The sequence below is a fragment of the Bubalus kerabau genome, chromosome 6, assembly GCF_029407905.1.
Source record: "Bubalus kerabau isolate K-KA32 ecotype Philippines breed swamp buffalo chromosome 6, PCC_UOA_SB_1v2, whole genome shotgun sequence".
NCBI lineage: Eukaryota > Metazoa > Chordata > Mammalia > Artiodactyla > Bovidae > Bubalus > Bubalus kerabau.
In genome coordinates, this window is record NC_073629.1 from 80,352,167 (window position 1) to 80,376,309 (window position 24,143).

The 24,143-nt window shown below is 39.2% G+C and overlaps 1 protein-coding gene across 8 annotated transcripts in view; it reads right to left on the reverse strand.

Annotated features, from left to right (window-relative positions):
* The window catches only part of DNAJC6 (DnaJ heat shock protein family (Hsp40) member C6), a 175,558-nt gene that overhangs the window by 12,133 nt on the left and 139,282 nt on the right, over nucleotides 1-24,143 (reverse strand). For all 8 annotated transcript variants that reach the window (XM_055585565.1, XM_055585568.1, XM_055585572.1 and 5 more), the window contains 7 exons: nucleotides 23,992-24,071; nucleotides 22,958-23,151; nucleotides 22,777-22,857; nucleotides 13,955-14,389; nucleotides 11,190-11,324; nucleotides 5,350-5,418; nucleotides 3,954-4,073 (listed from right to left, as the gene is read on the reverse strand). In XM_055585565.1, coding sequence (XP_055441540.1) covers nucleotides 3,954-4,073; nucleotides 5,350-5,418; nucleotides 11,190-11,324; nucleotides 13,955-14,389; nucleotides 22,777-22,857; nucleotides 22,958-23,151; nucleotides 23,992-24,071 — 1,114 coding nt within the window. The remainder of the gene's footprint in view (nucleotides 1-3,953; nucleotides 4,074-5,349; nucleotides 5,419-11,189; nucleotides 11,325-13,954; nucleotides 14,390-22,776; nucleotides 22,858-22,957; nucleotides 23,152-23,991; nucleotides 24,072-24,143) is intronic.

A 24,143-nucleotide genomic window follows, 5' to 3' on the forward strand; every position in this document is an offset into this window, starting at 1 on the left:
TCTTCTTTCTGAATATATTACGTTTATTATTTAAAAAGTCAGTAACTACAGAAAGACCTGAAAAACTTAAAAAATTCTTCCATGTTCCCACCGCTTTGCCATTTATGTGTTCATTTCTAATACACTATTGAGCATCTTCTCCACATGAGGCTGCAGATACAGTGGTGAAATGGCAGATGCTGCCTCTGATCTCAAGCTGCTCATCAACATTGCAGGGCTTTCTGATGTTACCCTTTCAGAATTCTTTCCTAAATATTTTTTAGACTGGTTAGCAATTCTAATCTTTAAAGCCACTGAAGCAGAGAACTGACGGAAATATAGAGTAGTAGCTAAATCCAGAGCCCACAGCTATTCTCATTAAAAGCAAAAGCAGCAGTTGTCAAACTTGGCTGTGCATTAGACTCACTTGGGGAGCTTTAAAAATTCTCTATACCCAAGCCACAACCAAACTAATTAAATCGGAATATCTATGGGAAGAACTATGGTGTTTGTATCAGAATTGTTCAATGCGAAAATACCTAAAGGAGAAGCATGCTATCTTTTTTTAATTGTAGCTATATAACTTAGAAGTTTAATTTTTACTCTAAAGCAATTGCCTAGGAGTCAAAAATTTTAGTGTGTAAGTAGCCCTTGCTTATATACTCATTTGCTGTACAGTTTCAGAAAAATCACTTACCTTTCCTAAATTATGTGACTTGAAAATGAGGCAAAAGGAAACTAGTTTCCCCAGCAGTTTTTAAGAATTATTGCATTTCAAAAACAAGTAACTCTTCGAAAAAATATTTTTGAATTTCCCTGGTGCCTAGGGTTAGGATTCATGGGCTTTCACTGTGGTGGCCTGGATTCAATCCCTGGTTGAGAAAAGTCCCAGAAGCTATGAGGCGTGGCAAAAAAACCCCAAAAATAACCACTACTCTTGAATTCCTCCGAGTAGGTATGTTGTTGTAGTAATAAAGATGCAGCTATTCTAAAACTATTTTTGTTGTCTATTAATGTCGTTGAGATCCAAGGAAATGGAAGATACAGATGTGGAACAGGGGAAGGCAAGGAAAACCCTGTGGCAGTGGATGGGACTTAATTTATGTGTTAATATCCACTGATCACCTATCTCCATCTCCTGGAAGGCAGAGCAGTGACACCCACCCCAGAGCAAAAAAACATACTTATAGCAGAGATTTTGGTTTCTAAATACCATTCCCCACAAAAAGGAATGAGATTTCTCAGAAATGCCTGATTATAGGACAGGCATGTGAAAAGTTCAAGAGAAGCCTAGGACACCTTGTGCCATAAAGAAAGTTCTCAAAAATTATGGAATCAAGTGAAAACGATATAGAAGTCAGAAGAAAGGAGCTTTCACAAATCAAATGTGGGACCATGTGAACATTAAATAATAACAGTAATAGATGATAACCAACCGAGTCAAAAAAGAATCCATTAGTCCATTATGATGTGAGAGATGGAGGGAGTCAGAAAGGAAGGAAGGGGATGGGAGAGGGAGAGACAGGAGATTCTTCCTTAGAATGAAATGCCAATTAATATATATAGAAAGAAGAAGGGAATCAGAAAATCACAGTTTTGCAGATATCATGGCAATAACTGCTTTAGGCAAGAATCACCAATGAATGCTAAAACCAGCGGGTAAAGGTCAGATGGAGAATTGGATAATCTCAAATTCTCTCTCCAGATTACTCATTAATTACTGAAGGGAAAAATGGTAACTTCATGGTGAAGGAAACCTGGCAGACATCACCTTAACCAAGTGATCAAAGTTAACAAATCAAGACTTTGGCAACTGGCCTGTACCCTTCAAATATCAATGTCATGAAAAGTTGAGGAATGATTCCAGGTTAAAGGCGTCTAAAAGGACATGACAACTAGATGCAAGACATGATGCTGAATTTTTTTAAAGAACTTCTTATAAAGGTTACCTATTCAGTAAGGCCCTTCCCTAACCACTTGATATTTAAAATAACACCCTGGCCCATCCCCCACGCGCCATCACTTTCTGCCTTATTTTTTTCACAGGACTCTTCAAGGGGTTATAGCGTAAGCCACAGACCTAGACTTCATGGTGTTGAAACCTTGTGATTTAGGCATGTTCCTGAAACTTCTGTGTCCATTTCTTCAGCTGTAAAATGAGGATTATAATAGTTTCTACTTCAAAAAATATTGGGAAGATTAAACGAAATGATGTATGTAATGCACTTAAAATAGACCCTGGTACAGAGTAAAATGTCCAGCTAAACATTAGTTGCTTTTATTAGTTGACATTATATTGTATATTTATTCATTTAATGTTTATTTCCCTTTCTAGAATATCAGCTTTAAGAAGAAGGAATTTTGTTTTGGTTTTGTTAGTTTGGCTGGTTGGTTTTCACTAAAACAACGTTAGAACACAGAAGGCACTTAATAATTAATTGTGGGATGAATAAATGGGTAAAAAATGAACACTGAAAAGATTTTACTTGAAATAGAACTTTGCCTGTTTTATAGAATGTTATTATTCTAAAATTTGAACTTTAAGATACAAAAAAAGGGAAAATAACTTGAGAAATTCTTAAAAGGAAAGAAGATCTAAATGATATAAAAGGAAAGGTCAAGATTCTAACATAACTACTAAGAAAAATAAAAAGGTAGCATGTTCTCATTCCCTGCAGATAATTCAGCTCTAAATGCTTCCGGAGGCCTTTGGGGGAAACTAAAATATAAAGTTGGCTTATTTAAACCTTTGTGTCAGAGCTACCTCACCTTTATTTAATAACTCTGCACTTCACGGAAGAGGATGGAAAAGGAGGAGGGAAAAAGTTTCAAAACACACTAGTCCCATCAACTACACCTTGAAGAGAGATTTCTTGGTAAAACGGAACCCTGCACACTGTACCCCTTACTAGGGAGCATCACCATGAGCACTGATGCAGGGAGGCCTGGCATGCTGCGATTCATGGGGTCGCAAAGAGTTGGACACGACTGAGTGACTGAACTGAACTGAACTGAAGTGTTTTATGAGCAAGTAATTTTGGAAACACAGGGTTCAGTGAACTTCAATTAAGTGTTTTATGAGCGAGTAGTTTTGGAAACACCAGCTTCAGTGGACTTTGATTATTGCAGTCGTGTCCAACTCTTTGCAACCCCATGAATCGCAGCACGCCAGGCCTCCCTGTCCATCACCAACTCCTGGAGTTCACTCAAACCCACGTCCATCGAGTCAGTGATGCCATCCAGCCATCTCATCCTCTGTCATCCCCTTGTTCTCCTGCCCCCAATCCCTCCCAGCATCAGAGTCTTTTCCAATGAGTCAACTCTTCACATGAGGTGGCCAAAGTACTGGAGTTTCAGCTTTAGCATCATTCCTTCCAAAGAAATCCCAGGGCTGATCTCCTTCAGAAGGGACTGGTTGGATAAAACACTTATTCTATAATAATAATAATAATAATAATTAACATCTGATGAAAAAACTCTTCAGAAATACTCTCCAGAGAGTCTATTTTCTGTATGGAAGATTACAAACCAACCAGAGAGGACTGTGGCCCATGGAGAGAAGAGAGGCACAGTGTGAGGACCTCACTGGCAACTTCAGAATAAGACCTGCACACAGCGGGCCCCTCATGGCACAGCTCTATTTGACCACCCTTGTCTCTCACTGTTTCCCTACATAGTCACTACTTTCGGTGCAAATTCTATTTTCAGATGCTCCCAGAAGTTCTAACTTTATTTACACTACTACTCCAAACTCAGGGATTGGAGAAATGCATTAATAGGGGTTAGCTCCAACTCAGTATTTGAAGCCTGTTTCCTTTTCTAAAAAGACAGCTTTAGGTTTTAGAATATAGCTTAAAAATACAGATTATGTTAGATCCCAGGTAAACACTACAGCTTATTTTTAACCCCAAAGATTTAGATTTGAGGCTTTGTAGCCAAAAGTAAGTATGTATCTTCATTTGTTATGTGTATACCTAATGTCCCAAGGTCAGCAAAAGGGTCCAGAGTCTGCGGTTTGTTTTGATGGGTGGGAGTACCATGCGAGGAGCCTGTTGGGCTGGTGGCAGCTGATTTGCTTCCCATTCCAAAACCTCCTGAAAAAAAAGGTCATTGCAAATGAATTAGTTGTCTGAGGCTGAATTCTGAAGTTCAGAAATCTAGAGCTACTGCTCACCTCGTCTCTAAGGGCAAATTAGGACAAGGTTTGCAAATACGTTAGAAGTTGCTAGACCCCATTTCCCTAATTTAAGGGAGTAGTGACCTGGAGCAAGGACAGGGAACAGAAAAGGTATAAGTCATTACCAAGCAATGGCACCCCACTCCAGTACTCTTGCCTGGAAAATCCCATGGATGGAGGAGCCTGGTAGGCTGCAGTCCATGGGGTCGCTAAGAGTCAGACATAACTGAGTGACTTCACTTTCACTTTTCACTTTCATGCATTAGAGAAGGAAATGGCAACCCATTCCAGTGTTCTTGCCTGGAGAATCCCAGGAACGGGGAAGCCTGGTGGGCTGCCGTCTATGGGGTCGCACAGAGTCGGACACGACTGAAGTGACTTAGCAGTAGCAGCCACTCCTCTAAACCATTACATCTGGTGCTTACTTCATGTCACCTGACTCCATTCTTTCCTATGGGATTTCCTATGAGAGGAGTCACAGTTGAATTCTGGTTCTGCCACTTCCTAGCTGAGTGACCTTTGACATGTTGCTTAACTTTTCTGAGTGTCGATATTTTCTCATTGGTTACATAAGGAAACAGCAACTGCTTTAGAAAGTTGCTGTGATAGACATATAGTGTGTGTGTGTGTGTGTGTGTGTGTGTGTGTGTAACTTGCACAGTGTCAGAAAGATAATCACACAAGATGGCTCTCAAAAAATACAATACTAGCCATAAGAAAGAGAATTTATTTACTATAGACAAATTCAGATCTAAAACAAGTTCTCCGTAAGAGAGAAAACCATTCAGATTATGCAGCACCTACTCTATGCCAGAAAATTTCATGTAAGTAATTTCACTTAAACTGTGCGGGATAAGAATTATGAATTCCATTTTACAGATAAGAATACTGAAGTTCAGACTGGTAAAAAAAAATTCAAGAGCTTCTAAATGGTTGAGTTAAATGTATACCCAGATCTGTCTAACTCTATTGTCACGGCAAACATTTAGCAAATTGAGACTTAGAGAAATTATCATAAGACATGCAGCACTACCATGTCATCAAGGGCAATGTGAAAAGCTTTCTCAGATTGGGAACCTTTAGGAACTTCCATATATTCGGCTAGCACTCTGCAAGTACTCACTTCACCTTGGGTGAAGGATTATGCTCCAGTGACCAATTATGTGGCACAAAATTCATCTGCTGATCTTTACCTGGTTTGGTATGCCAGTCCCAGCCTCCTGAAACATCTGGCTGAATGTTCACAGCAGGGGTACTAGAAGCTGCAAAAAGAATCAGGACAAAATAGCTCAGAATCCACTTTTCTGAGTTCACAAAAGAAAATGCTCTCCCTCTCATGATATGCCCATGTCTCATGTGATTCTACTCTCCCTCTGAGCTCTCTCCACATTCTGCAACATTGATATTTTTTGCCTTCATCTGTACTTACTTATATGAGCACTGGTGGAAGCCATATATTATTTGTCTCTGTTACTTCCTTGTTTGCCTTTATTTTACCTCCAAAGGTACACTTTGAATTGTAACTGTGCATATATCTGTCTCGAGTACACTGTGAAAGCAAGAATTATCTTATCCATCTGCATGGGTCCCACCTCTACCCTTAACACAAAGTCAGTAGGCAATAAAAAAAAGGTGAAATGAAACTCAAACTCAATTTGCCTTAAGCTGGCATAAACTGCATGAGCAACTTAGAACAAAAATTTTGTTTTCTCATTTGGGGGAGAATGGATACATGTATATGTGGCTGAGTCCCTTCACTGTTCACCTGAAATTATCACAACATTGTTGTACCCCAATAGCAAATATATTTTATGTTAAAAAATGAATAAAAATTAAATTTTTTTGTTTTTGTCTCCTCTGCTGGGACATTAACAGAGAACATGAGTCAATCAGAACACTTACTAGGAAGTGACTAGATACCATCCACCCACCATGTTGGTGTCAGGGATGTATCTACTGTCACTAAAACAACAAACTCACTACAGCTTCAAAATAGATCATTCTGACCCCTCTCAAGGGAGGTCAAGGGATTACATCTGATAGAGTGCTTGAAGAACTATGGACGGAGGTTCATGACATTGTACAGGAGGCAGTGATCAAGACTATTCCCAAGAAAAAGAAATGCAAAAAGGCAAAATGGTTGTCTTAGAAGGCATTACAAACAGCTGAGAAAAGAAGAGAAGTGAAAGGCAAAGGCAAAAAAGAAAGATATACCCATTTGAATGCAGAGTTCCAAAGAACAGCAAGGAGAGATAAGAAAGCCATCCAGTGATCAATGCAAAGAAATAGAGGGAAACAATATAATGGGAAAGACTAGAGATCTCTCCAAGAAAATTAGAGATACCAAGGGAACATTTCATGCAAAGATGGGCTCAATAAAGGACAGAAAATGGTATGAACCTAACAGAAGCAGAAGATACTAAGAAGAGATGACAAGAATACACAGAAGAACTATACAAAAAAGATCTTCATGACCCAGATAACCATGATGGTGTGATCACCCACCTAGAGCTAGACATCCTGGAATATGAAGTCAAGGGGGCCTTAGGAAACATCACTATGAACAAAGCTAGTGGAGGTGATGAAATTCCATTTGAGCTATTTCAAATCCTAAAAGATGATGCTGTGAAAGTGCTGCACTCAATATGCCAGCAAGTATGGAAAACTCAGCAGTGGCCAGAGGACTGGAAAAGGTCAGTTTTCATTCCTATCCCAAAGAAAGGCAATGTCAAAGAATGTTCAAACTACTGCACAATTGCACTCATCTCACACGCTAGCAAAGTTATGCTTAAAATTCTCCAAGCCAGGCTTCAACAGTACATGAACTGTGAACTTCCAGATGTTCAAGCTGCATTTAGGCAGAGGAACCAGAGATAAAACTGCCCACATCCATTAGATCATCGAAAAAGCAAGAGAGTTCCAGAAAAACATCTACTTCTGCTTTATTGACTACGCCAAAATCTTTGACTGTGTGGCTCACAAAAAAACTGCGGAAAATTCTTAAACAGATGGGAATACCAGATCACCTTACCTGTCTCCTGAGAAATCTGCATGAAGGTCAAGAAGCAACAGTTAGAACTGGACATGGAACAACAGACAGACTGGTTCAAAATTGGGAAAAGAGTACATCAAGGCTGTATGTTTTCACCCTGCTTCTTTAACTTACATGCAGAGCACATCATGCGAAATGCTGGGCTGGACGAAGCACAAGCTAGAATCAAGACTGCCAAGAAAAATATCAATAATCTCAGGTATGCAGATGACACCACTCTTATGGCAGAAAGCGATAAACTGAAAAAGGAGAGTGAAAAAGCTGGCTCAAAACTCAACATTCAAAAAACTAAAATCATAGCATCTGGTCTCATCACTTCATGGCAAATAGATGGGGAAACAGTGGAATCAGTGACAGACTTTATCTTCTTGGGCTCCAAAATCACTTCAGATAGTGACTGCAGCCATGAAATTAAAAGATTCTTACTCCTTAGAGGAAAAGATATGACCAACCTAGACAGCATATTAAAAAGGAGAGACATTACCTCACCAACAAAGGTCCATCTAGTCAAAGCTATGATTTTTCCAGTGGTCATGTATGGATGTGAGAGTTGGACTATAAAGAAAGCTGAGTGCCAAAGAATTGATGCTTTTGAACTGTGGTGTTGGAGAAGACTCTTGAGAATCCCTTGGACTGCAAGGAGATCCAACCAGTCCATTCTAAAGGAAATCAGTCCTGAATATTCATTGGAAGGACTAATGCTGAAGCTGAAACTCCAAAACTTTGGCCACCTGATGCAAAAAACTGACTTATTGGGGGGGGTGGGGTGGAAACTGACTTATTGGAAAAGACCCTGATGCTGGGAAAGGTTGAAGGCAGGCAGAGAAGGCAACGACAAAGGATGAGATGGTTGGATGGCATCACCGACTCAATGGACATGTATTTGAGCAAGCTCCAGGAGTTAGTGAAAGACAGGGAAGCCTGGCATGCTTCAGTCCATGGGGTAAGAAAGAGTCATACACAACTGAGCAACTGAACTGACTGACCCTTCTCAAAGTTTCAAGTGGAGAATTTAAAAGAAATGTTCAGTTAAATATAATCAGGTATATGAGAGTACACATTGGTAGAGTAAACTTTTTCTGCATCTGTAGAATGCAAATAAGAAACTGGATGCCGTAAGAAAGAACTTCTTTCTAAGACTCCTCTAGGTTCTGTTCATTAAATCAAAGAATACAATGCAAATACTAAAATAACACTGCGAGTAGGATTTAAGGCACAGTACACATATCACCACCAAAAGGTTCATCAAGGCACCAAGCCATCCTTATCAAGCCTTATATTTACCTGTTTCATTTCCTTACTACAAACCAAGACGCTGTACCTTCCCATCACTGAATTAAATAGAATATTCCATTATCAGAAATAACAGTTCTTTCCTTTCAGTTTTCCCTTCTCTTTTTCCACAGTAATCCATGAAAACTGAGGTGGAAACTAGATAATTTTGCTAACTTTTTCTGTTTGACTGCCTTTAAACTCTGACCTTAGTCTTCCACCCGACTAGGATGCAGAACTAGGAATTAGTACTTCAACCTTATTACTAATCAAACCCACAAACCTACCACACACTAGGCACCATCAGGGAACAGAGAGCTAAAGGGCAAGTGCCTATCCTCAAGAAATTTAAAATCTGCTGGAGAGAAAGGAATAAACAAATGAAAAGATAATACCCAGTATTTTAAACTTCTACTTAGCTTTTTATTATGGTTACTTGTTCAGTTTTTCTTCTCAGATTAAGCCCCAAATAATTATTCTCTTCAGAGAAAATGTTCAGTAAATATTCATAGAACTTGAAGGCAACATTTCTTGATTTTCACAAGTGATGGATAGTGCCTTGTAGAAACTGGAGGTGGGCAATCTGACCTCCCAAACTGACACCTGAGTCTCATCTATATATGAAGAGGATGCAACTGACCCACTAACAATGGAATAATTCCCTTCTCAGCAAGGATAGTGGAACATTCTTTCACACACTAGCATCACACAGATCAAAATAAGCAGCACAGCCACAAAAGATAAGAGTTCTAACTGGCTGAAACTGAGGGATAAACATCTAGCCAACTCACAAGATAGAACCAAGTCCAGTACTGCCATGCTCAAGTACAAACATCCATACCCATGGGACATAAAAGGTGGTACTCATATGAAAACAGTAAATTCAAAGTATTAAAGTCAGGAAAATAGATAACCTTATTAATATTATCAGTATGCATCAAAGAGATTTATATAGGAAAAAATGATAATTCATTTTATATGGAAAGACAGGTAGATAATACAACACATCATATAGATCTTGTAGGCACTAGGAAAGCATTCATAAACAAAACTAACAAAAGTCTCTGCCTCTGAACTCATGTTCTAGTGGGGAAAGATAGACAGGAGGAGAAGTTTCCATGTGAAATAGAGCAGACAGAGGAGACCCCACTGAGAAGGTGATCGCTGAGCAAAGATAAAAAGAGGAGAAGGAATTAGCCACGGTCTGGGGAAGAGAGGACGGCCAGTGTCACGGTGGACAGCCATGTGACTGGAATGGAACGAGCAGAGGGAGCAAGTGGGGAAGGAGGTCACAGCCCTGGGTATTCGAGCACAGAGGGCCGACCAAGGCCATCTCAATGACTTTGGCTTCCATGCTGACTGAAGCAGGGAGCCACTGCAGGGACAGCAATGACATGACCTGCATTTTAAATAAGTGAAAAAAACAACAGCTTTAACCTATCACCCTGCATCTTTCCTCTTGGGGTAGCCAACTTCCTATCCAGAGGTTCTTTTAAGTGGGCACTGCACAAGGGTCAGAGGTGAATTTCTTGCATATCGTCCTGGAGATCCACTTCATACAGTTTGAGATTTAAGAGCAATAGGAAATCACCCATAAAGTTTGTTCCTGGACTGCTTCCTCATTTTCTGTCATTACAGTTTGACCAGTGTTGCACAACTCAACTCAGTGTTGCACAGTTTCCTTTTGCATTTGCATAGCTCCCATGAAGTCAAGCTGATCACTAAACTGTGTTCCCCAGAGGGGCTCAGGGGGCCTTCAACTATAAATACATCGTCCTCTAAGTCTAGGCCACTGGGGTTCAGCATCCTTCAGCATCAAGAAGGAGCTTCATTTCTCCAGCTCAAAGCCATATATCCTTCACTGAAGACCTTCAGTTTTAATCAGTGTTACCTAAGTGATACCTTTTTGCTCTTACAAACAGATGTGGTTATGATTCTTTCCACAAAGTTTGTCTCTAACTTAGAAATATAATGTGGGCCTTGTATAACTTAAAATTTTTCTAGTAGTCACATTAAAAAAGGTAAAAAGACACTGGTAAAAGTAATATTAATATAGCATTTTATTTAACCTAATACATTCAAAATATTATATTAAATGACTAATATAAAAATATTAATGGCATGTTACATTGCTTTTTTGTACTAAGTTTTGAATTTTGGTATGCACTTTACACTTAAAGTATGTTTCAGATCGGACTGGCACATTTTAAGTGCTCAACAGTCGAGTGTGGTTAGTGGCTTCATCTTAGAACTAGTTTAATATATCAGGATATTGTATTCTAAACTGCTCTGTGGAATACTAATTTTGTGGAATGCTCATCATATTACATTTTATTAACTCAAGACACATATTTTTTCTAGTTCAAAGACTTCAACTAGTAGGCATCTTCCAATCAACTAAAAGTGACAGCACATAAAATAAAGATATGTCCTACAACCGATGCTGCCCTATACATTTTGTGCATGTAGCTCTAATGCAAAAAAAATTTCCAAATTAAATTTTAGGGAAGCTGAGTAAAAGTTAAGCAGGCTTCTTTACTGTAAAACACTGTAGAGCTTTTAATATGTTAACATGAATTGTTAATTTTCAAGAGATATGTAGCTTTTCAAAAACAAAACCCTGCCTACAGGATGTTTCTATATCTGAACACCTACTGATGTCTTGTAGGGAACCCTGTTCCACTAAACACAGCATAAATACTTCCTTACCATGCACTGTAGGAGAAGGACTCCTTGTAGGCTGAAGAAAGGGGTCACTGGAAGCACTGGCTGTGTTCAAAAAAGAACCCAGCAAATCTTGACCTGATGGTTTAGAAGGTGCTCCAAATGGGTCAAAGGTGGCACCTAGAAAACAGGAAAAAGGTGTTTCTTTGTTCTATGGGTTCACTCATTCAATAAATATTGGACAGCTGTCACTCTTACAAGGCCCTAGCCAAATACTTGAAAAGTCAGGATGATGCCTGCCTCATGAGCTGCTCCACAGGCCCATCTTATCCTTAAAACTTCCTTCAAGGTTAACAATGAAGCCCAAGGATTTCTGACTACATGTGAATAACCCTTTCTTTGAGGACAAAGGAGAACTCCTGATTTACCTGTAGGATGATCCATAAACTCTATAAACAAGGGCCCTGTGGGCCTTTGGGCATCTTAATAACATGAAATAAATCAAGCAAGTTTATAGATTAATAGATAAGTGGTGAAACCATGGCCTGGATCACAAGAGATGATCAATGAATGAACTGTGATCATGTTCAGTGAATTAGTGAACAAACGCCAGGCACGAGGAGCTTTGCTATTAAGGTGAACAGTAGAAAACCTCACTGACCAGGTTTTGCTTAGTTTTGTGTTTTTAGTGGTCCTGGCACATTGAAAGTTAAAAAGAAAAGAAAAGGAGAGTGACAAAAACTGAGCTCTCATCACACCTTATGTTCTATGACACGAAATGCTTTCAAAACATTGCTTGCTTACAACTTGCTAGAAACTAGGAGCAGATGTAGTAAAATGCAAAAAAGTTTGTGAATGAACCAAGAAAACTACAACAAAGTGGCACCTGAGGTTTCCAGCAACAACACAATAATAGTATTTTTAAATTTTATTTATTTATTTTGAGTATGTTCGATCTTCATTGCTGTGCAGGCTTTTCTCTCGTTATGGTGCCTGGGCTTCTCATTACAGTGGTGCACTTGTTATGGAGGGCACGTGGGCTTCAACAGTTGCAGCGTATGGGCTCAGCAGTTGCGATTCCTGGGCTCTAGAGCACAGGCTCAACAGCTGTGACACACGGGCTTAGTTGCTTTGTGGCATGTGTGATCTTCCCAGACCGGGGATCAAACCCACGTCTCCTGCATTGGCAGGAGAATTTGTAACCACTGAGCCATCAGGGAAGCCCAACAATGCAGTAACTTAATATTGCATCATTTCACTAGGGTTCATGTTGCCTTTCATAAAGAGTACATCAGCTGATCCTGTCAGCTGTCAGAAAGAAGTGATAGCATTTTTATTCTACAGACAATAAAACTGAGGTTCAGAGAGCCGAGTTTCTTGCCCAATATCAAGTAAATGATAAGACTGGACTCATGTTCAAGTTTTCGGACTTCAAATTCCAGGAATTTCCCAAAGGCATCTCACATTCTTCACAGACGTGAGATAAATGTGATGAAAATGACAGAGTGGCATATATATAACTGGGCTTTAATTTTGCATTAATGGGCAAGGGAATTAGCTCCCTATAATGAGATGTCACTTCCTAATTTGTAGGTATCAAGCTAATGGCTTACTGCTTCCTGGAGTAGGAGTGACCTATTCTAGGAATAGATAACTACAGTCAAATGAGTTAATGAATAAACCCCATTCTCAAAACCCAGGGAGGGATATGATTTAATATGTGTTCAGCTACAACTTCATCTGGCATAATGCTCTCCTAATGTCTGCTGGGCAGTAGATTAGCCTTACATAGCAGCAATGAATCAACTATACATCAGGCACTCTATTACATGACGTGTGTCATTTAGCTCATTTAATACTAACCAAACTTTATCCCTTCTATAAAATAAGAATACTGAGATTTATAGAATACCTGCAAGTGGACACCTAACTTTGATGTCCACCAGTAGAGAATGCTAAAATCTTCTCACTATTACTTGGTACACTTTTAATACTAACCTATGTTAAATTAGGCTTCCCTGGTGGCTCAGATGTTAAAGAGTCTGCCTGCAAACGTCAAAAAATTGTAGATGGCCAGCCACAAGGGTTGAGTCTGTGGCAATGAGCGGAGTGAAGCTGACTGAGCCTCATGGGGCTCAAACTCTATATCTGGCACCAACTGCTCCACTCCATCAGCTGTGCTGCTGGCAGGAGTCCCTTAAATATATCTTAAATTAATTAAGTGCTTCTCTGCACAGCAAAAATGTATTCAGAAAACTACAGTTCCAAGAAGGCATTACAGGAAAACTGAGGGAAAGCTCGGGAGTCAAATGGCCTAGTTTTGGGCCCGGAGACTCGCTATATAAAAGAACATTACTAATTTGACTCTAAGCCTCTGTTTCCTCCACTAGAAAATGCAGATAACAATAGCACCTTATTTACTGTGTTTTTATAAAGACTGAATTCATGGCTGGTTTTAAATTCCATGTTTGGCAAATGGTGAGTACCCCACAAATAGTTCCTGTTATTATTAATAACAATTCATCAATCTACACCTCCAAGCAGAAATAAGTAAACCAGCTGAGGGACTGAAGCCTTAAAAAAAAAAGTAAGTGTGATGAACTCAAATATTCTTCCTTAGACTGTCCTACCAAAATGGACAGTATTTCTATTTCCTCTTGTGGTTCCCACTGACATGAAGACACAGACCTTCTGGAGACTTTTAGGGAGATCAGAAAAGTCTAGATTATGAGGAAAGTTTGATTCCACCTGCTTGGCCCAAAAGTTATAATTCAACACTGAGAGGTACAGCACAATATGGAAACAATTACCTTCTCCTACTCTCAGTGTTGGAGATGCAGAGGTGGAGGTGGCAGATCGGCGTGGTGTGGACTGGGTGGATGTAGGTCCACTCGGGTGAAACACGTCGTCCACCCCTGACTGTCCAGACTGGACGGGACCGGCTGCACCTCCGCCCCCGAACAGGTCACTCAGAAGTTCGGAATTGGAGGGAGGAGCCGCCGGCGAAGAGAAGTTCTTACTCACTGCAGACCCTTCTAGACCCAGAAGATCCACATCCTCAGGGGGTGCAGGGGCCGCTGGCTCCTGCTGCTTTTTGCTGGGCTTCCTGGCTGCGTGAGGTTTGTCACCATTGGCATTGCCATGTGGGCTGGACAGCGTCAGAAGCTCATCATCTGACTGCTCACTCTCCTGATTCACTAGGGCAGCGTGGTCCTCCTCGCAGAATGACTTCTCCGATTTCTGATCTAAGGAAGGCCAGTATTCCACAAACAGTCAGTCACCAGCTTTTTGTTAGAGTGCTTTTTGTTAAGAGTCTACACACTTAACTTCAGAAAGAGAGAGAAAGCAGCCTGGAAAAAACAATGCTTTTAGACTCTTACTGATGGAAAACTTGATGTATTTCACATAACATTCAATTACTATCTGATGAGCATTTGAGAGGAATATAGCCTAGGCGTGAAGACCAAAAACTCTAGAATCAGCCCAAGTTTGAATCTCATCTCTGCTACTTACTGGCTCTGTGCTGAGAAAGTGGCTTTACTTCTCTGTGCCTTGGTTTTTCCCTCTGCAAAATGGGAGTAGTAAATAGAACCTAGCTCCCATTGAGTGTTGTGAAAATTACATGAGATTCGATATGGAAAGTGCTCAGATCAATAGTAAGTAGTACTTAAGTGGTTTTTCTTATTTTTAAAATAACTACTATCACCATCCTCTTTTTTCTTCCAGCACTATGCTAGATGCTTTGAAAAAAACAAAACATTGTTTCCTAGTCCTTGCTGCCTCCTCTCATGGTCTTTTTCTTCTTCAAATAACCTGCAGCCAAAAGCAGGGCCTTTCTCCCAGTCTGGAGCAGAAGTGAACCCTATGCCTAATAAGTGACCAGAGGGAATGGCTCTCGTGTAAGGATGGCCCTTACACCAACTGGGAGGAGCTACTTTCAGCAGGAAAGATTTCCAGCAGGAAATTCCTTTCTTCTGGGGAAGGAATGGAGAGGCTGGTGAGTGACATTCCAGGCCCTCCATGGTACAGATGGCCCTATGGAACTTCATCTACTGGCAGGTAGATCCCTGTTCCAAACCAAGTGCAGATCCACATCCCTCCTCCCCAGTTCTGAAATGCAAAAAGCTGTGAAAAACTAAAGGTTTCCCTACATTTGTGGGAAAATCTGACTAGAACTGATGTGAAAGTTACTTATAAATGTCTTCATTGATTTCACTCAGGGCTATGAGTTATGTTTCACTGCAGACATTTTTTTTCTTTTTATTTTTTTATTGAAGGATAATTGCTTTACAGAATTCTGTTGTTTTCTGTCAAACTTCAACATGTATCAGCCATAGGTATACATATATCCCCTCCCTTTTGAACCTCCCTCCCACCTCCCTCCCCATCCCACCCCTCTAGGTTGATACAGAGCCTGTTTGAGTTTCCTGAGCCATACAGCAAATTCCCATTGGCTATCTATTTTACATATGGTAATATAAGTTTCCATGTTACTCTTTCCATACATCTCACCCTCTCCTCCTCTCTCTCCATGTCCATAAGTCTATTCTCTATGTCTGTTTCTCCACTGCTGCCCTGTAAATAAATTCTTCAGTACCATTTTTCTAGATTCTGTACATGTGCATTAGAATATGATATTTATCTTTCTGACTCACTTCACTCTGTATAACAGGTTCTAGGTTCAACCACCTCATCAGAACTGACTCAAATGGGTTCCTTTTTATGGCCTGAGTAATATTCCATTGTGTATATGTACCACAAATTCTTTATCCATTCATCTGTTGATGGGCATCTAGGTTGCTTCCATGTTCTAGCTATTGTAAATAGTGCTGCAATGAACATTAGGATACATGCATCTTTTCAATTTTGGTTTCCTCAGGGTATATGCCTAGGAGTGGAATTTCTGGGTCATATGGTGGGTTTATTCCTAGTTTTTTAAGGAATCTCCATACCATCTTCCACAGTAGCTGTATCAATCTACATTCCCATTAACAGTGCAAGAGCATTCCTTCTCCATACCCTCTCCAGCATCTATTGTTTGTAGACTTTTTGATGATGGCCATTCTGACTGGTGTGAGGCAATATCTCATTGTAGTTTTGATTTGCATTTCTCTAATAATGAATGATGTTGAGCATCTTTTCATGTGTTTGTTAGCCATCTGTATGGCTTCTTTGGAGAAATGTCTGTTTAGATCTTTTCCCCACTTTTTAATTGGGTTGTTTTTCTGGCATGAACTGCGTGTATATTTTGGAAATTAATCCTATGTCAGTTGTTTCATTTGCTGTTATTTTCTCCCATTCTGAGAGCTGTCTTTTCACCTTGCTTATAATTTCCTTTGCTGTTCTAAAGTTTTTCAGTTTAATCAGGTCCCACTTATTTACTTCTGTTTTTATTTCCATTACTCTAGGAGGTGGGTCATAGAGGATCTTGCTTTGACTTATGTCATCCAGTGTTCTGCGTATGTTTTCCTCCTAAGAGTTTTATAGTTTCTGGTCTTACATTTAGGTCTTTAATCTTTTTTATCTTTGTGTATGGTGTTAGGAAGTGTTCTAATTTCATTCTTTTACATGTAGCTGTCCAGTTTCCCCAGCACCATTTATTGAAAAGGCTGTCTTTGTCCCATTGTATATTCCTACCTCCTTTGTCAAAAATAAGGTACCCATAAGTGCATGGGTTTATTTCTGGGCTTTCTATCTTGTTCCATTGGTTTATATTTCTGTTTTTGTGCCAGTACCATACTGTCTTGATGACTGTAAGTTTGTAGTATAATCTGAAGTCAAGAAGGTTGATTCCTCCAGCTCCATTCTTCTTTCTCAAGACTACTTTGGCTATTTGGGGTCTTTCGTGTTTCCATGTGAATGGTGAAATTTTTTGTTCCAGTTCTGTGAAAAATACCATTGGTAATTTGATAGGGATTACATTGAATCTGTAGTTTGCATTTGGATGTATAGTCATTTTCACAATATTGATTCTTCCTACCCAGGAACATGGAATATCTCTCCATCTGTTTATATCATCTTTGATTTCTTTCATTAGTGTCTTATAATTTTCTGTGTATAGCTCTTTTGTCTCCTTAGGTAAGTTTAATCCTAGATATTTAATTCTTTTTGTTGTAATGGTGAATGGGATTGATTCCTTAATTTACTCTTTCTGATTTTTCATTGTTAGTATATAGAAATACAAGTGATTTCTGTGTATTGATTTTGTATCCTGCAACTTTGCTAAATTCACTGATTAGCTCTAGTAATTTTCTGATACTATCTTTAAGGGTTTCTATGTACAGTATCATGTCATCTGCAAACAGTGAGACTTCACTTCTTTTCTGATCTGGATTCCTTTTATTTCTTTTTCTTCTCTGATTGTGGTAGCTAGGACTTGAATAATAGTGGTGAAAGTGGACACCCTTGTCTTGTTTCTGATCTTAGGGGGAATGCTTTCAGTTTCCCAACATTGAGAATAATGTTTGCTGTAGGTTCATCATATATGCCCTTTACTATGTTGAGGTAGGTTCCTTCTATGCCCATTTTTTGAAGAGTTTAAACCATAAATGGGTGCTGAATTTTGTCAAAGGCTTTTTCTGCATTTATTGAGATTATCACATGATTTTTATCTTTCAATTTGTTAATATGGTATAGAGTCCTTGCATTCTTGGAATAACTCAACTTGATCACAGTGTATGAGCTTTGTGATATGTTACTGAATTCTGTTTGCTAAAATTTTGTTGAGGATTTTTGCATCTATGTTCTTCAGTGATATTGGCCTGTAGTTTTCATCTTTTGTGTTGTCTTTGTCTGGTTTTGGTATCAGGGTGATGGCAGCCTTGTAGAATGAGTTTGGAAATGTTCTTTCCTCTGCAATTTTTTGTAAGAGTTTTAGAAGGATAGGCATTAGCTATTCTCTAAATATTTGATAGAATCTTCCTGTGAAGCCATCTGGTCCTGGGCTCTTGTTTTTTGGGAGATATTTGATCACAGCTTCAATTTCTGTGCTTATAATTGTGTTGTTCATAATTTCTATTTCTTCCTGGTTCAGTCTTGGAAGATTGAACTTTTCTAATAATCTGTCCATTTCTTCCAGGTTATCCATTTTATTGCCATATAGTTGTTAATAATTGTCTCTTCTAATCCTTTGTATTTCTGCATTGTCTGTTGTAACCTCTCCTTTTTTATTTCTAATTTTGTTGATTTGATTCTTCTCCTTTTTTTTTTTTGATGAATCTGGCTAAAGGTTTGCTAATTTTGTTTATCTTCTCAAAGAACTAGCTTTTGGTTTTATTAATCTTTACTATTGTTTCTTTCATTTCTTTTTCATTTATTTCTGCTCAGATCTTTATGATTTCTTTCCTTCTACTAAATTTTTTGGGGTTTTGTTCTTCCTTTTCCAGCTGTTTTAGGTGTAAAGTTAGGTTGTCTATTCGATGTGCTTCTTATTTCTTGAGGTAGGATTGTATTGCTATAAACCTCCCTCTTAGAACTGGTTTTGCTGCATCCCACAGGTTTTGAGTTGTTGTGTTTTCATTGTCATTTGTATCGTGAAATTTTTATTTCTTTTTTGATTTCTTCAGTAACCTGTTGGTTATTTAGAAATGTGTTGTTTAATTTCCATGTGTTTGTGTTTCTTACAGCTTTTTTTCTTATAATTGATATCTAGTCTCATAGCTCTGTGATTGGAGAAGATGCTTGCTATGATTTCAATTTTTTTAAATTAATTGAGGTTTGATTTGGGACCCAAGATGTGGTCTATCCTGGAGAATGTTCCATGTGCACTTGAGAAGAAGGTGTATTCTTCTGCATTTGGATGCAAATGTCCTGAAGATATCAATGAGATCCATCTCATCTAATGTGTCATTTAAGACTTGTGTTCCTTATTAATTTTCTGTTTTGATAATCTGTTCATGGGTGTGAGTGGAGTGTTAAAGTCTCCTACTATTATTGTTACTGTCAATTTCTCCTTTATGTCTGTTACTATTTGTCTTATGTATTGAGGTGCTCCTATGTTGGGTGCATAGATATTTACAATCATTGTGTCTTCCTCTTGTATTGATCCCTTGATCATTACAGAATGTCCTTCCTTATTTCTTGTAATATTCTTTATATTAAGGTCTATTTTTTTGGATAGGAGGATTGCTACTCCAGCTTTCTTTTGCTTCCCATTTGCATGGAATATATTTTTCTTTCCTCTCACTTTCAGTCTGTACATGTCTTTAGGTCTGAAGTAGGTTTCTTGTAGACAGCATATATAGGGGTCTTGTTTTTGTATCCATTCAGCCAGTCTGTGTCTTTTTGTTGGAGCATTTAATCCATTTACATTTAAAGTAATTATCATGTTCCTATTGCCATTTTCTTGATTGTTTGGGGTTGATTTGTAGATCCTTTTTCTTCTCTTGTATTTCTTGACTATGTAAGTCCCTTTAACATTTGTTGTAAAGCTGGTTTGGTGGTACTGAATTCTCTTAACTTTGACTTGTCTGAAAAGCTTTTTATTTCTCCATCAATTTTGAATGAGATCCTTGCCGGGTATAGTAATCTTGATTGTAGATTTTTCCCTTTCAGTACTTTAAATATATCCTGCTATTCCCTTCTGGCCTGCAGAGTTTCTGCTGAAAGATCAACTGTTAAGTGTATGGGGTTTCCCCTGTATGTTACTTGTTGCTTCTTCCTTGCTGCTTTTAATATTCTTTGTGTTTAGTCTTGCTAGTTTGATTAGTATATGTCTTGGCATGTTTCTTCTTGGGTTTATCCTGTATGGGACTCATTGTGCCTCTTAGACTTGATTGACTATTTCCTTTTCCATGTTGGGGAAATTTTCAACTATAATCTCTTCAAAATTTTTACCTTATTCTGCTCTTCAGAAGTTATTTCCACCATTTTATCTTCCAGCTCACTGATTCGTTCTTCTGTTTCAGATATTCTGCTATTGATTCCTTCTAGAGTTTTTTAATTTCAGTAATTGTGTTGTTTGTCTCTGGATGTTTATTCTTTAATTCTCCTAGGTCTTTGTTAATTGATTCCTGCATTTTCTCCATTCTGTTTTCAAGTTTTTGATCATTTTTACTATCATTATTCTGCATTCTTTTTCATGTAGTTTGCTTATTTCCTCTTCATTTATTTGGACTTCTGTATTTCTAGTTTGTTCCTTCCTTTGCATAATATTTCTCTCCCTTCTCATTACTTTTTTAACTTATTGTGTTTGAGGTCTCCTTTTCCCAGGCTTGAAGGAAAGTTGAATTCTTTCCTTGAAGAAGGTTGAATTCTTTCTTCCTTTTTGTTTCTGCCCTCCTAAGGTTGGTCCAGTGGTCTGTGTAAGCTTCGTATAGGGTGAGAATTGTGCTGAGTTTTTGTTTGTTTGTTTTTCCTCTGATGGGCAAAGCTGAGTGAGGTGGTAATTCTGTCTGCTGATTATTGGGTTTGTATTTTTGTCTTTTTGTTGTTTAGGTGAGGCATCCTGCACAGGGTACTACTGGTGGTTGGGTGATGCCAGGCCTTGTATTCAAGTAGTTTCCTTTGTGTGAATTCTCACTATTTGACACTCCCTAGGGTTAGTTCTCTGGTACTCTAGGTCTTGGAGTCAGTGCTCCCACTCCAAATGCTCAGGGCTTGATCTACAATGTTGCAAACTTTATGAGGGGCAGTGAGGCCAACAGAGAGTACCAGGACCTCAGTATTTGACTTTTCTACTTTCTGATGTTTCACCTGCCCAAATTTCACAATACAGCCATTTCCTCACAAACCAGAAGGGAAGATCCTTGAGGACTGGGGATATCCTTGTTTCTCTAGCCCCTATTACAATGCCTGGTCCATTGCAAAAGCTCAATGTGTGATCTGGTCTGCCTAAAGCCGGGACACCTACAGCAGCAACTTCTTCCAGCCCCTCACTGCAGACATTTTAACATATTTAATGACATGCTGCTGTGTAGATACCCTCAGGGGTGCTAAGTAATACGCAGTTTATGTATCATATTGACTTTCTAACGTGCAGAAAATTCTGCATTCCTAAATCCATCTGGCTCTGTTCAGTTCAAAGACTGTGCATTTGTGCTAAACCTATTTTATAGCCTGATAAGAAGATTTCTCAAGTACTTACTAAAATAGCAGAGGAAAGTAAAAGTAAAGTTTTATTAAAAGCTCTTATGTGAAGAAGCAAGATGAAGGAGAAACCAAGAGGGGACTGGGAAATCTACCTGCTATATAGATTTCATTGGGTTTTCCCATTTTTTTAATTTTTTTGATCCCAATTCTCAGTAGAAAATTCTGAAAGAATCTAAAAAGGGTGGATATATGTACAACAGATTCACTTTATAGTACACCTGAAAACACCACAACATTGTAAATCAACTATTTTCCAATAAAAATTAAAAAAAAAAAAGAAAATTCTGAAAGTAAACCTTTCAATTCAAAGGAATTCTATAAACAACTTTTTCATCACACATGGAAAACTCTGTAGGCAATGGGAATAGTGTGTTATATTGACACGGAAAGGAAAGTCAACCAAGAGGATTTTAAGTACACTATCACCAGAGGCAGTTTCCTACCCCTTTCTTAAGAAAGTCCTTACCATGGAATTCCGCATTCAGTCTTGCAGTTAACCTCAGCAAACTCTAAAGCAAAGGGGTGCTGCTGCTAAGTCGCGTCAGTTGTGCCCAACTCTGTGCGACCCCATAGACGGCGGCCCACCAGGCTCCCCCGTCCCTGGGATTCTCCAGGCAAGAACACTGGAGTGGGTTTCCATTTCCTTCTCCAATGCATGAAAGTGAAAAGTGAAAGTGAAGTCGCTCAGTCGTGTCCAACTCCTAGCGACCCCATGGACTGCAGTGCACCAGGCTCCTCCGTCCATGGGATTTTCCAGGCAAGAGTACTGGAGTGGGGTGCCATTGCCTTCTCCCAAGCAAAGGGGTATCAATCAGAATACCAATGCTAATCTACTGGGAGCTGTCCAGAGTTTCACGTTGGGAAAGATTCTACACATATCTCCAGGTTCTGCAAAAAAGGATATTGCAATCAAGTCCAACCTCTGTCAAGGTTTTTAAAGCAAGTAGCAGAGATATAAGAATCACAGGGACAGCAGAGCCTGGTGGGCTGCCGTCTATGGGGTCGCGCAGAGTCAGACATGACTGAATCGACTTAGCAGCAGCAGCAGCAGAGATATGTAGGTAGTGTTTGCCTTCCCTGCACCAGGGAAGCTCAGCTCTGCCCTGCTAGTGGTAAAGCCCTGGGCAGGGTGGAGGTGGGTGTTGCCAGATTTTTTATTTTTGGAGAATTTAGTTAAGGCCGTGAGATAGAGTTCTTTGCTAATTTTTTGTGTGTGTCAGCAGTAAATGGAGATCCTAGAAAATACCATGATTATTCATAAACCCAGTGCTGTGAGCCAAGACACTGCATAATAGAAAAGGTAGAATTCAGCTTAAAATGGTCTTTTGCATCAGTCTAATAGCATCCATGGAGTTCAGAGTAGGAAAGTTGCCTCATATGGAAAAGGAATGAGCAGGAAGAATGTGAAATAACATGTTAGATAGATGACTTCTAAGTGTTGTTTTTACTTTAGACTGTTTCAAGGACTAATCATTTTTATAGAAGAACCATGTGATTTAACCACCTAACCATGTAACTTAAAGAAATGCTTGGAAATAAATACCTTGCCAGCAGAGAGTGGAAAAGAAGCCACCTTGCCCAAAATGTCTGGGATTATCTGGAGGGATATCTATTGGAGCCTGTCCTGCAAGACAAAAGACATCAAGGAAACACAGGAAATAAATCAATGAGATAAATAACACAGAGGCTTCATTCTGAAAACTAAACCACTGGATGACTCATACCTCCTAAGACCAGAGTATCTTGCTGCTCCTGGTGAGAAGAGAAGAGGATGCTGGGGTTGACATCTTTTGTGCAGTAATGTTCCCACGGTGGGGTTAGCTCCATCACTTTGTCGTGAGGCTGTAGTTCTACATCCAGAGTTACCTGAAATAGCTGAGGATATTTTTCTGGTACATCACATGCATCCAACTCAGGCCTAAATAGGAATTTAGAAGAATAAGGTCAGTGAAAAACCATGGAACCAGTATGATGTTCAATGCAGAAACCATTGTAGATGGATTCTGAGGTTCACTCTGAGACTCATTTCTAAGGAAAAATCAACCATTACCACATAAGAGACTTTACTGTTCTGAGCCTCGGTTTCCTCATCAAGATAAAAGAGGAGAAGAATGCCTACTTATAGAATTTAGATACTACTGCTTGTGAAAGCATTCTAGATAGCAGGGCAGATATATCCTGACAGTGTACACTGGCATGTCCAAATCAGTTGTTAAAATAATGAAAAAGGCTCACAGCCACCATCCTGAGCTCCTGCATGTCTACTCCTAACCTGGCTCTAGCAACTCCCACGTATCACCCCACTTTCAGCCACTCCCATGGGTCCTCTAGACTGCACTATAATACAGCAACTAATATCTGATGCAGAGGTCCCGGGGGATCCTGCTTCAGTGCTACAGCCAGGCATCCATTCAGATGGATCTTTGTTGATCCATTTCCTTCCCTGTTGCAAAACACAAAGAAATACACAGATGCAAAGGATGACCATATTGAAACTCTGTTCCTTCTCTTCTCACTTCTGTTCCCCTACAAGGTATTTCAGATCTTTTTATTTGAAGTCTGATCCATTTGTGTTTATAACAAATTATATCCAACTGAGAGTTGTAAAATGCAACCAGCCTCCAGTATGTTGCTAAGCCACAGGCACAGGATTTGGGTGAGGGGGAAGCTGTCACATGGGCACTAATTGCTGGCACTAACTGCCAGCATTTCACAGCTCCTTGGATTGAAAAGGCAGGTTGGTCCAAGTAGCACTCACTTGGTGAACTTTAAAACTGTTGTGTCCAGTGGAATGAATCCAGTATGAAACTGAAGCTGAAATATTTGAGTGTTGGTCACCTAAAAAATACAAAAGCAGCACATTACAATCAATCAGTGAAAAGGGAACCAGATCAAATGATTATATTTGGG